The 14,654-nt window shown below is 38.7% G+C and overlaps 1 protein-coding gene across 1 annotated transcript in view; it reads right to left on the bottom strand.

Annotated features, from left to right (window-relative positions):
* Positions 1–14,654, bottom strand: part of DSCAM (DS cell adhesion molecule) — a 744,700-nt gene that overhangs the window by 273,333 nt on the left and 456,713 nt on the right. The window contains exon 11 of the mRNA XM_029214644.1: positions 8,104–8,382. Coding sequence (XP_029070477.1) covers positions 8,104–8,382 — 279 coding nt within the window. The remainder of the gene's footprint in view (positions 1–8,103; positions 8,383–14,654) is intronic.

Genomic DNA, 14,654 nt, shown 5'->3' with positions numbered 1-14,654 from the left:
CAACAGCAGCTCTGTTTACAATAGCCAGGACATGGAGGCAACCTAAGTGTCCATCACATACGAATGGATAAAGAAGATGTGGCACATATATACAGTGGAATACTACTCAGCCATAAAAAGAAATGAAACTGAGTTATTTGTAATGAGGTGGATGGACCTAGAGTCTGTCATACAGAGTGAAGTAATTCAGAAAGAGAAAAACAAAATACCGTATGCTAACACATATATATGGAATCTAAGAAAAAAAATGTCATGAAGAACCTAGGGGTAGGATGGGAATAAAGACACAGACCTACTAGAGGATGGACTTGAGGATATGGGGAGGGGGAAGGGTAAGCTGGGACAAAGCGAGAGAGTGGCATGGACATATATACACTACCAAACGTAAGGTAGATAGCTAGTGGGAAGCAGCCGCATAGCACAGGGAGATCAGCTCCGTGCTTTGTGACCACCTAGAGGGGTGGGATAGGGAGGGTGGGAGGGAGGGAGATGCAAGAGGGAAGAGATATGGGAACATATGTATATGTATAACTGATTCACTTTGTTGTAAGCAGAAACTAACACACCATTGTAAAGCAATTATACTCCAATAAAGATGTTAAAAATAAATAATGGCACAGCCTCTGTGTCTTAACTGGTGCTGTTTATCCCTCATTGACCTCAGAAAATATGTCTGAATGCCTCTGTCCTCCTTCTACTCATTCATTAAATGAAGAGAAACTGGAAAGCCCTGCTACTATCTGGGTGCTAAGGACATAGCAATTGTTACCTGATTCAATTCTCTCAGCAATTCCAAGAGGTAAGTCTCATTATTTCCATTTTACAGATGAGGAAACTGAGACTCAGAGAAACTTGGTCATGTTTCCAAAGTCATATAGAAAATGAACAAGCAAAAATGTGGACCTTGGTTTACTTACTGAAAGTTCCAGTGTTGTTGCTGTATTCTTTTTAAATTAATGTATTTAATTTATTTATTTTGGTTGTGCTGGGTCTTCATTGCTGCCTGCAGGCTTCTCATTGCGGTGGCTTCTCTTGCCATGGAGCATGGGCTCTAGGTGCATGGGCTCAGTAGTTGTGGCACACAGGTTTAGTTGCTCCACGGCATGTGGGATCTTCCCGGACCAGGGATTGAACCCGTGTCCCCTGCACTGGCAAACGGATTCTCAATGACTGTGCCACCAGGGAAGCCCTGTTGCTATATTTTTTATTTTCTTTCTAGACCTTACTTATACATCAAGGCTGATGGCGCTCACTCCTTCCATGAAGTCTATCAAACGGCACTGACCTCTCCCTTATCAGAGGTCGTTTTGCTCTTGTCATTAGCAGTCTGTCACTTGGAGACTTTCCAACCACGCTCACTGAGACAAGGCAACTTCAAGGTCTCTGAACTCCTTATTCTATTTCTACTTTTCCCAAGCTACATCTCAGGCTGAAAACTTTAAAGCCCCTAAGAGGAAAACATTCTCTAATTTGAGTTAAAGATTTAAATAAAAATCCATATAATTATTCTCTAACATGGCTTGCTATTTTTATGTGGGTTTTGTTTCTCCAACTATATCTTCGCATATTTTTCATGAATCAAAGGACAGATTATGTTCCAAAGTTAGTGAGTCTACAGTGTGCAGTATGGAACACTCTTCATTCCAAATGGCAATAATAAATAAGATTCTTCATTTTACCAAAAAAGATCAATTTAGCTTATCCAGAATGTGATCTAGCTGAAGTGGTGATAAAATTCCACCTCTTGACCATTCAAACTAAAATTTGAAATTCTGAGAGCAGCTGCCTGATCTCTAGCTATACAAGAAGAGAGGCTGTCACCCACGGCAGGCATTAGTCATGCAGGGAGAAAGTGCCCTGCTCCAATCATTGTGTACTAAGGGCAGAGGGGAAACTGATGAGTTGGTGAAATGTTCTACATCTGGAGCGACTCCCCAACCCAACACCCAGCACAGTACTTGGCCAGAATTCTTGCACGTCTGTCCTCAAGGCTTCTCAAATATTGCCCTCACACATTTCCCTCACACAACTGGCCATTAAATCCTGCCAAGCATCTTTTGTTTTGCCCATCCTATGACCACCTTAGCTCCAGCCATCATCACTTCTCATGGGGACTACAAAGACCTCCCCTTCAGGCGTCCTACCTAGACTCATTTTATTCCAATGTGTGACTCATCCTGCCATGAACCATATGATTTTTCTGCTTTAAAACGCTGCATAAATTTCCATGCCTTCCAGACCTCTTTCATAGGACAGAAAGCCTTCAAGATGTGGACCAGACTTAGCTCTCAAGTCTCACCCTTCTTCATTTTGCCATTTTGCAAACCATTCCCCCAGACACAGATGTATCTGCCCTGTCAAGCCCTCCTGCCATTGCAAGTAACAGACCTTCTTCCAGGAACACGATGTCTTCCTTCCTCTCCTCTTAACTACTTGCTATATTTTCCAATCCTTCAGGATTTCTCCCTCCCTTCTGGAATCTGCCTCATTCCCACTGGAGCAGGAGTTCTCAATGGGAGGAAATGAGCTTTCATCATCCCAGTGACTCTACCCCAAGGACTGGCAGTTAGGAGTATGTATTAAGTCCTTTGTTGCTTCATGATGCAATAAGGGAAAGATGAAGCAATGAAGGACAGAGCAAATGCAGTCATTTGGGAGTGGGTGTAAAAGTTTATATCTATCCATTGATATTTGGAAGACATAAAGCTTAGTGATTTTTTTGTTTTCTTTTGCAGACAAGTAAGAAAATACTGAACTCATGGGACTGTTAAGTTTTTGAAAAAAACAAGTAAAATAATGATTGCTAGAGACAAGGACTTTAAAATAGAGAAAGCTTCATTAGAGAGTTAAGGTTATCTTGTAACCCTTATTTAATTAATTCATTTTAGCCATTGCCATTCCAACTGTAATTAAAAGAAGAGTAGGCCCAGAGAAAGCTGCCTTGACTTTATTAAGGTTTATTTAAATGTGATTATTTTCTGAAATCAGCATGATGATCTATTATGGTATCTATGCAACATGAGCTCAAGAATTGGCCCAGGTTTAAATTTTAATTCAATGAATCATAAACCCATCTCCATTGTAGCATGGGCTAAGGAAAGTTGTGTACCTTATGTGCCTTATATATTCCATTAGATAGAATTAACAAAGAGATATGTTTACTAAAAGTCATGCTGAAGTTAGAATATTTTCCGTATGTGTTACAAAATATGATACAGCCTGTGAGGAAGGAGTGCAACTAAGAGCCTTTAACTTTAAATCATTGAGCCTTAATGCCAGAAGGGAAACTACTCTTTATTGAGGCCAGCCACTAGCCTGTGACACCTATTTCATGCAACGTCTTTCAAAATATTGTTCGGCTTTTGATAAATGATGTCTCCTCCGTTGTCAGGAAAGTTAATATTTTGTGAAGGGAATTATTTCATTTTTGAAGAATTTTGAATATTAGAAAATTTACATTTAAATTTTTAACAAATTGAGGTGCAATTTATATACAGTAATATTCACAGGTTTTAAATGTACAGTTTGATAGATTATGCAAAAATCTGTAAAATCTACACCCTATGATGTGCTATGGCATGGTTCTTTCTTTGTGCTTATTTTACTTGAGCTTCATTAATCATTTTGACCAGTAGATTTATATTTTTCGCCACATTTGAAGATTTTCAAGTCATTACTATTCAGATCTATGCTTTTCCTGCCCTTCTTTCTGAGGCTCTAACTATGTTTATATTGGACTCCTTGACATTACTTCAAGCTCACTGAGGCATTGTTTGCCATTTTAAGTCTTTTATCTCTCTAAAAAATTTGGATATTTTTCTCATGCCCTCTTTTCAAGTTCAGTTATCCTTTGTTCTGCAGTATCTAAGATCCCACTTAATATATCTAGTTAATTTCTCATTTCAGATATTGTGCTTTTCAGATCTAGAATTTCCTTTTGGTTCTTTTTAAAAAATGTTTTATACTTCTCTTCTTGAATTCCCTATGTATTCACTCATTGCACACATCTTTTCATTTGAATTTTTGAAAATGCTTATTATTGCTAATTTAAAACCCTGTCTGCTAATTCTAACATCTGTATGCCCATTAGGCTGTTTCTTTTCTTTTCTTTTTTTTCTTTTTATTTATGGCTCACATTTTCCTATTTCTTCTCATAGCCAGTAATTATGTGCAAGGCATTGCAGATATGCTATGATATTGAGAGTCTGAATTTTGTTGTCTTCCTTTTAAGAACACTGAATGTTATTCTTGCAAACAGTCGATTTACCAGTGAAGAAATTTAATCCTGTCAAGGCTACCTGTAGGCTTTTTATTAGGGCTGGTCTAGGGTAGCCCTTATCCCAGGGCTAGATTAGGCCTCTCTTAGTGTGTGGCCTCTTCTGAGATTTTAACTGAATTCCCTGTGTGTTCTCTACTCTGGCTAATCAGAACTCCAATGTTTCTCAGGACTGTGTGACTGCTGGAAGCTTTATTCATCTCACATACTCCTGGAAGTTGTTCTCTGCTAGATTTCATAGGGTCTCGCCCTATGCATGTGAAGTGTAGCATTAAGCTAAAGACCCAAAGGGAGCCCTATACAGATCTTTAGAAATCTTTCTTTGAACAGCTCCCCACTCTCTAGTACTCTGACCTGCAATATCCAGCACCTCAATGGTTCTAATGGTTCTTTGTTTTTCTTCACCATAAAAATCACCATTATCTATTTGGGTTCTGCATCCATCTATCATGGTTTGGAAAGTGCACCAAGAAAAAATATGGGGTGAATTTGGGGCTTAACTCATATATTTCTCTCCTCTCTAGGACCACAGCCCTGTGCTGCCTGTTTCGTATTTGGAAGATGGTTACTTTATAAAGTTTTGTCCAGTTTTATAATTGTTGATGGTAGGAGGATAAATCCACTGCATGTTACTCTCTGATGACCCCATTGGATGAATTTTATATTTATCTTTTAAGTTACTTGACTCAAAATCTGTCTCCCCGAAATTTCCAACCATTTCTGTTGGTTCTACTTTCTGGAGCCCCACCAAGATTATTATTACACTAGTTTGTACATATTCCACTGGTTCAAAGAACCCAATTAACTAAGTCAAGAACTTGGATCCTGTAATTATCTCTTAATCCTGCCACATACTTTTTTCTTCTCTATTGGCTCATTCCCATCAGCATGTAAGCTTCCCTTGTCCCATGTCCACCTCGCCTCCTGTCATACCAACATTCCTGAAAATACAAAAATAGTTGTATTTTCCTGAGTTCCCACACATTCATCTCCCTTTCTTTGTTCAAGCCCCACTAATCAGGGATTCACTGCAGCCACGCCACTGTACAAGGTAAAAAACAATATCCATCTTCCTAAAACCCAATGAGCAATTGTTGGTTCTCCTCTTTTTCTACTTTCAGTGGGATTTGATATACTTTATCACCTATCTTTCTCGATTATTTCCTATTTTGCTTTCAGGACCCCACAGTCCACTGGATTTCCTCCTATTTCACTGACTGCTCCTTCTTCCTGTCTCCTTTGCTGATTCCTCCTCTTATTCTGGAACCTTAAATTTTGGAATGCCTTGAGTCTAGACCTTCTTGTTTCTCCCACATCATTCTTTCCCTTGTGACAACTGCTATTCCTTGTATCTTCTCCACTTCTGTAGAAGACACTTTCATTTACCTTATTAGGCAAAATATGTACTTAATTTAACAATTCCTCTTTCTCTCTCTTTGCAACATTCACTGTATATACATGCTTTGTTTGATTCGTCCCCAAAACATATTGCAAATTTGTCTGCTTCTCATTACCTTGACTGTGACCACCTTGACTCAAGGCACTTTTTATCTTGCCTCGACTTCTGAAATAGCTTCTTACCTACTTGCTTTCTGGACCAATCCATTCTTTCCACAGCTTCTAGTGTTATGATTAAAAACATAAATCAGGCCATGCCACTAGCCTAGTTAAAGTCACCAATGGCCCCTCTTTGCATTTAGATAAAAAACTCCAGACTTCTAAAATAGCTGCATATTCAAATTACCCAGGGTGCTTGGACTTAAACTTGGCTGCATATGAGAATCAACTCAGGGATTTTACAAATTCCTGGTGCCTGGGTCCCACGTCCAATGATGGTTATTTAATTGGACTTCAACCTGGACATCAGGAATTTTTTAAAGCTCCCCACATAATTTTAATGTGTGACACAATTCAAGAACCACTAACAGGTGATTTTGAATTGAAAAAAAAAAGGATAATGCCCCAGAGATCTGGGAGATGGATATACTCCCAGAGATAATGATTTAGTTGGGCTTAGTTAGGACCAGAAAATGGTCATCAGTGTTTTCTTAAATCTCCCAGGAGATTTTATGGTGAAGCCTGGATTGTGAACCACTGCCCCCGCACATTACCTTGTCCTTGACTATTTCTCCAGCTACTGACCTGCTTGTGAAGCACATTTCCTTTCTCGGGGCTATATCACCTAACTAGTGACTTAATTTCACAGAACCTTATTTAACATATTTAAAAAACAACCACACGGAGATACTAATCAGAGTGTGATCCACTACATTATCCTGATTGGCTAGGCTCAATTCCAGGTCATCTGACCTTTGCCTTGGTCAAAAAAGTCTGGTTGCATTTCCTGTGAAGGCAAGTGATTCACAGAACACTCATGTACATTTTTATGTAGCATTTCTGTTCTCTGACCTGGATCCTTCAGAGCAGATTATATCGGAGACAGGCTAATGTACTCACTGCTTTGCCCTTCACAAATGATAGTAAGAGTCAGTTCTCCTTATAAGAAAACACTTGGGAAGCAGTACTAGATTGGCTCCCATTTTTATACATCTTCAAAAATGGGAAAAAACATTTAATGTATCCCAATTTTATTAGCATAAGGCCATTTGTACCTTTGTTTTGTATCTAACTGAAGGTAGATTATCTTAATCACTCAGGGAAAATCGTTTTCACAGATACAAAGTTGGTGCCTTCATATGAATTCTAAGTATGCTCCACTTTATTTTGTTGGCAAGTAGACAGAATGAGCATTACTCTTCAACAAGAAAGGAAGGAGAGGGGTCATGTGGACAAGTTGTAAGGACTGAGGAAGGACATGGGAACCTATTGCTCAAGAAAGAGTCTGCTTACATCTATTGACTGTCTTGCAGGTAATGGAAATCATCCCCTCCTGACAATTACAGTGAGAGCCCTGTGTTCAAGGACTTTAAAATGCAAACAATCAACATTAATATAAATCTTTAATTTCATACAGTTACTTTTGCAATGTGGATGAATATTCTACTGGTAGATGAACACCTACAACTCTAGGAGAACCATAAAATCACAGAACATCCATGCTCAACAGACACTGGAGAACACTAGCTCCTCATTTTGAAGATGGCAAGTGTGAACCTTGATGGGAATTTGCTGACTTGCAGAGAGATTTGAAATAAGACTGTTGCTTACATTTTAGGTGCATTGAGAGCCCTAGCAAAGTTTTCTACAAGTTAAACCATCTTATTTTAATTTTTTTCATAAATATTGTCACACTTTGCTTAATTTAGTAAATGTTTCGATACCCTTCCAAGATAGACATTTAATGCTCAACAGAAGGGAGGAACAAAGAAAACCACATTTCTAAAACTAAAATAAAAAAATATAAAAAGCTACTATTTTTTGACTTCAGAAAAACTGTGACATATGGCTTTGGCAAATATTTTTAAAAGCCATCAATCTAGATGATAATATAAAAAGTGCTATATAAGATAAATACAACACAGCATGAGCTCATGGATTTTGGGCCTCACAAGTCACTGGGTTAATGCAGGGAAGCCTTATTTCAAGAATTAAATCCCATGGTCGCCACATCTCATTCACACATTTCTTCTCTGCTAATTTTCTGAAACTTCACATTTTAGGTAAATACACCTTGGCTTGGAGTTTAGGGGAGTTCATAGTTGGCTTCTACAGCTGTGTGTGTGTGTGTGTGTGTGTGTGTGTTTGAACGGGATGACAGGGAATTCTTATGAATTCTGGTTATTTTCATAACATTTCAAGGAAACACCATTGGTGAGTGCTGTTGAATCTGACTGCATAGGTGCCATGCATCCTAAGTGTCTCCTCACCTCTCACAATTAGTTGGCTTTGGTGCTCCACAGCTGCTGCCTCATTGCGGGCTATGCAGGTGTAATTCCCATTGTGCATCAGGGAGAGGTTGGAAATCCTTAAGGAGCTCGTGAAGTCAATGTTGTCAATGGTCACCCCGAGGCTCGCTGGGATTGGCCGGCCGTCCTTCTGCCAGGTGATGGTGATGGGTAGGTCCCCTGAGACCACAACACACGGGATGAAGACCCGCTGTCCAATGGAGAATCTTGGAAACTCAAAAGGTTGGATAAAAGGTGGAACTGAAAGAGAAGAAAAGAAAATGTAAGAGAGGAAAGATGATAATGAACTGTGTAAATACTCTATATTTTTTTCTTTAACCCTTTTGCATGACATTGAAAGAGTAATACAAATCACTGCTATAGCATAAAAGTATATGAACTGGTAGAAGATTTGAAGTTGTGCTCTTTTGTTATTTGAATTTTCTCATTGTTCTAAATGAAAAGCATGGCTTGATTTGTACTTCAGCAAATATGCTTAATCACATTTAATTTGATAAATTTTTTTAAAATTCAATAATCATTTTTAAAGGAAACATTTCAGATTCTGCACTTTTCAGTGTAAATACTATTAAAGAGGGACCTGGGTTTGGTTTTCTCTTGGAAGCTTTTAAAAATAATGTGTACAAGAGATTTCTTTCCTGCTTTGCTAATATTAGGAGTACAATTACTGTTCCCTCTTCAATCCATTCCACATCTTGTTAATACTTTAACCCTATTGAAGAAGCAGAGATTCCAGTTTGTTAACATTTTTTAATACCTAACATCCAACTAATAGCAAATGTTAATTTAAAAGATTTGTGTTAGGATAATTGCATCATTACTCTGCACCCTTCAATTTTACACATTCCTTGCACATGACCTTAAGTTATGAAGTGGTCTGTGGCCAGTTTTCTGAGTTGTGGAGATGTGTTGCTACTGAAGATAAGGTTATATAGTCTTCAGCTTGGCCAGCCTTGGACACAGTGAAGCTCAGTCTGGAATGTTCTTTTTTGATTTAATTTCCCTAATAAATTCTTATTCATCCTTCTTATTTGTCATGGGGTCATGGGCTAGTTATCAATATCCTCTTCTTATCAGCCTTTTGGGGTAGATATTCATAGATTATTAAGATTATTAAGCCAATAATAACCTAATATAAACCAGTTATTATATTAGGTGATTTTACAAAATGAAGTTATTAGACAGCAGGATGTCTGCAAAGTTTATTCTTTAAATCAGTCGTAGTCTCTTTTCAATTATCAACTCAGGGGAGACAAAAGGGATCCAGCTGAGAAACATCTGAACGGAAACCATTCATGCATTCATTCATTCACTCAAGAAGTGCTTACTGAGCACCTGGTACGTGCTCAATACTGCACTGTGTGTGCTGGTCAGACAGCAATGAACATGATATACCATCTGTACCCAGTGGAGCTTTCATTCATTGTCATAGGCAGTGGATGTCAACAAAGTATAGCAGTGGTTTTTCTGTAAGTTAATATTATTATTACTACTCCTGTATGCTTTCAAAAGAAGGTGGAAGTTAGAATTGCAAGTTAGTCATTAGCAAAGTTGCAAATTAGTCAGAGTTAGTAAGCAGGTGACTCATGTTAGGTTTTATGAGAGAAACAAACAAACAAGCAAGCAAGGAAACAGATAGCTGAAGGTACAGACAAGCATATTCAATGTCAAAACTGCTGTGGATCCTCAATGTAAAGTTAGAACTTTGGGTCTGCAACAAGTCGATCTGACGCTAAGAGAAAAAGATCTCAGGATGAGGTTCTACCTGGTGCTTATAACCAATGAGTTAGTGATATTTTAGAAATGTGGATAGTATGAATTTTGTTTCTGTTTTCTTTTTAAATTCTGATCACTCTGTAGCTAATTCTTGCCTCTGTTCTTGAAAAGTAGAGCCCTTTCTCTATCCTGTAACTTTTTTCTGCTATAAGAAGACATTCTTATGCATAATAAACATTGACAGCCTACACCCTGCATAGATCAAGTTGGATTACACTGTGTTTGTTCACAGTTGTTTGTCATTAGGCAGGGAAAGTGACAAGTTGTAGCAAAAGTGCTTGTATTTCTCTAAATCTTGCCCCAAGTGTTACGAATGTTTACTCCATATTAAGTATTAACGCTTAATAAGTTGACATTTTAAAAATAAAAAGTAACTATGTTTCTTCTTCTTTGGTTTACTTACACACAGAAACCTAATTTTGAGTCTACTCAGACAAGCCTAAGCACCCATTGTTGGCTTGGTGCTTTTTATCTGAATTGCAGATCATTTTTCTAGGATAAGAACTTTGGAGCCAGACTACCTGGGTTTAAGTTCAGCTGTGCTACTAACTAAAGTCATGAGCACCCCTACGTGCCTCAGTTTCCTTATTTGTAAAACGAGGGGGCTGCTGTGAGCAGTGAATGAGCACAGGGGTCACAGACTTTCACATGCACCTGAATTGGTTTCTTAGCACTGATTCTATTTCATAAGCCTTTAATATGAGGAAAAAAACAGAACGGTTAAACGAAACATTAGCGGGCAAGGGAAAGGACTCCATTTCCCTTATTAGTTACAATACGGAGAAGAAATATATAAGGACTTACTTTCTAAGCCCCAGATCAAGAAAGAAAAATAAGGGTTTCCCTCGTGGCTCAGTGGTTAACAATCCGCCTGCCAATGCAGGGGACACAGGTTGGAGCCCTGGTCCGGGAAGATCCCACATGCCACGGAGCAACTAAGCCCGTGTGCCACAACTGCTGAGCCTGTGCTCTAGAGCCCGTGAGCCACAACTACTGAGCCCATGAGCCACAACTACTGAAGCCTGTGCGCCTAGAGCCCGTGCTCCGCAACAAGAGAAGCCACCGCAATGAGAAGCCCGCGCACCGCAAGGAAGAGTAGCCCCTGCTCGCTGCAACTAGAGAAAAGCCTACGTGCAGCAAGGAAGACCCATCGCAGCCAGAAATAAAAATAAATTAATTTTAAAAAAAGAAAGAAAGATAAGATGTAGCACCTCTGACCTATCTATTTAATAAGAAAACAATATGGGCTGTAGGCCGTTAACAATTATTAAATACAAGAGTGTCTTTTTATAGCAGAAGAAAGTTATAGGACAGAGAAAGGGCATATGCATATTATTTCTGAAGAACAGAGGCAAGAAGTAGCTACAGGTGAACCAATTTTTAAAAATTCATGCTTTCCATAATTCTAAAATATATGTAATTCACTGGTTTATAGAACTGTAAGAAGTATAATTATAGTTAAAGAAGTAAATTTCAAAATGTTTAGGTATAAAGTGACACCGCTGGAAATGAAGGTTCCAAACCAGTAAAAACAAAGGTCAGAAAGTCCAGGCACTAACCCTCACTCACGTCACTCAAAGGATAATCCCTCTCTCTGAACATCATATTTTAAACTTCTGCAGCACCCTTATTATCTCCTTTCTTGGTCTAAACCAGATGCTGAGAATTCAGACATATTGATGAGGGCTCAGTAAGAAGCCACAATTGGTAAGGTAAAGGTGGGGAGAAACGAAGCATAAACTATAAAGAGTAGATACAATGCAACACACACAGCACCTGGGGACATTTTTTGCTGGGGCACACTGTTCATAATAGCCAGCTTTTCTGCAATTAATACAATATCATAGTGCATAATTAAGACTCTGACTCATAAGTTATTGTTAATATATTACAGGGGAAAAAGATAATATTTAAAATATTTTAAAATGTATTTATAAACAGAAACTATTCAAGATAGTTAAAATAAAATTGTCATGATGAAAGGAAGAATTTAGTTAGAGGGAAAAGTCACTTTCCCAGAATAATGTCAAATCAGGTTTGTAACTTCTTATTTTGCCTGCCACATTACATTGGGATGCACTTTATTTTTTTAACACAAATTAAAAGACCTGTGTGTCATGTCACTTCTTACTACATGTGTTGCCTCCCTTGCTTCAGCCACGAAACACAGGTCTGCTGTACAAAATGCTTAAAAATATTTTAAGGGGTCCAGAATCTTATATTTTACATGTATAAGATATAAAATTAGAGGCAAAAAGTAAACCAAGTGATTCAAAAACTCTTGTAATGATTTTGGTGAAGCCAAATCACCTGTTTGAGGTGCATTGCTTATTGTGTCTGAGTCATTATGTCACCTTTTAAGGTAAATTCTCTGAATCTTACTGACAGTAAAACCTTGTAACAATACAGGAGCAGAAATTCTGAATGCGACCTGCGGAGGTTTCCACGTAACCGTCCTTCATAAAGTATATAAATACCTGCTAAATGTCACTTCTTACCAGGCTTGTGTATTTTATTCTACATAATGCTGGGGGTTCCTTTCTCTGAGGCAGTGCAGAGCCCTTGAATACTGTCAGATGTTAGTTTAGATTCTTATTCTTTCTAAACCTGAACAAGAACATTAAATGAGGCTAATACATTTCTGTGTCTTGTCCCTCAAAAATTAACTAACTGTATATTCTTTTTCACAGGGGACAAAACAAGTTTTACTTTCCCCCTCACCCAGAGTGGAGTATGACATACTGAAACAAACATAGCTGTGTGTTGGCCAGTCTTGAGTAGTTAACAGTGTTATTTTGATCCAGTTTTTTTTTAACTCTATGATTCTATTCCTTCATGTGTAAAATGGTGACAGTGACACAATTCATGAGTGTCAGGAGAGGGCTTTATGTAACATGCCAGCCCCAGAGCCCATGTGGTACCTAGAAGTAGCTCAGTTTAGCATCCTTCTACCTTTCCTCTTCTTAACTCTTTTTTTTCTTTTGTCCCAAGGCCCATAATTCACTGGGAAGATCAAATACATTGCATGCATGTTGAGACATATAAGGCTCTAGTTCCATTGCCATATATAATTCCATCAATTCCAACATTTCGTCATTTCACGTCCACTGGTAATTTAACTCCGTGAGTCTCCATACAAAAGTCTCAGGTTGACAGCTTTTGGTATCAGGCTGCTCAGGGAGCCTGCCTCAAGCCAAAGTATTCTGAGTCAAGGCTGTGGTTATTTTCATCTTTCTAGCTCCTCTTCTCCATTCTGTTTAACAAGCCCTTTCTTCCCATCCTTTAAGACATTTTCTTTTTATAACATCTTACATGTTTCATAAAGTCTCCAAAAATTGCATCTCCTAATCCTGCCCATTGTGGGAGTGCAAATCCATGGCTGATCTCTGAGAGTTCAGTCCCAATTACACACCCATTTTAGAATCTGTATGCCCATCAGGGATGCCTAGAACCTGCGTAGGCTCAGGGCTTTGTACTGTCCATCCAAACACAAGCAGTGGCTCAGAATCCGTGAGGCTGGTGAACACGTGTGACTTGTGGGTCGAGCATATCGCTTAATGGACTGTCTACCCAGAGAATTGGTTCTTTGTCCAATTCTGCTACTTTACAGTATGCTTTAGAGTACAGAATTGTATATTACGGCCCCATGTGATATAGTCCTCCATTCTGTTCACACAACACAATTAAAATCTTTCTCCACCCACCCCAAGAGCCTGTTGTTCAAGATTTTATAATAAAATATATGACACGTGAATATAGTGATCTACGTATGAGGCTGTTTCCTAAGTAGAGTGACCCAGGAGGCAGGAGATATATCGAGTTTATCTTTTTTACTTCCCACAACTAGTGGAATAAATGGTGCCTTGTACATCTTAACTGCATAATAGTTTTTAAAAATACCTTTTAAGAGGTGATGATGAACATGTGTCTACATTTTGCACATTAGACAATCCTGAAGTTATGAATACAAAGAGAGTTACATCCAGGACATAACAATGATTAGATGGTGAGATGGGAAGGACAAAGGGGAGGCTGCTATTCAGCCTGAGTAGTTTTGGGGCCCATGAAGTTTATGATGTGATTGAATGAGCAGACTAAGTAATTCCCAAGTGGTTGGGCACTAAATCTAGAAACTGAGAGGCATGCATACTTCTATCTTGTTCTCAATCGTATCATCTAATAAATCACTAAATCCCTCAAGATTTCCTGGTCTAAATCTCTTTTGAATCAGGACCTTTCTACGCATTCCGACTTCCACTGCCAAGAGTCCTCTCTTATCTCTCACCTGTACCAAAATAATAATTATTTTATTCTCCCTGAAATGCATTTCCCACATATCCATCACCAAAGTGTTCTGAAATGCAAAACCCGCCTGAAAACCTCCAAGAGTTCCTAGAGTATAATTTCCAAGATCCTTTACCCTCTAAGATTGTCTAATATACCTACTTCTATACCTATCACTCTTTACTTTTTTGCATTCATGTTCTCACAACGACAAGTATTTTCCGTGCACACATATTACATGCCACATGTCCTAGGGGCCCAGGACTTCTAACTAGTGGACCCGCTGAGCCACCCCTCCCCCTGCTGTTAGGGCAAGCTGGGGAGATAAAGTCAAGACCTGGCCTTGCTTATTCAGGTACGGCCACCGGTGCCAGCTCTGAACCACTGCGTCAGCTTGTTCCCCTGAGCTGAGCATCTTCTGCCAGAGCTGCTTCTGGCTCACCACGAATTGG

The sequence above is a fragment of the Monodon monoceros genome, unplaced genomic scaffold (assembly GCF_005190385.1).
Source record: "Monodon monoceros isolate NGI ecotype Baffin Bay Population unplaced genomic scaffold, NGI_Narwhal_1 Super_Scaffold_11, whole genome shotgun sequence".
NCBI classification, from domain to species: domain Eukaryota; kingdom Metazoa; phylum Chordata; class Mammalia; order Artiodactyla; family Monodontidae; genus Monodon; species Monodon monoceros.
The sequence above is the reverse complement of the archived record's forward strand: the minus strand, read 5'-3'. Positions and strand labels throughout refer to the sequence as shown.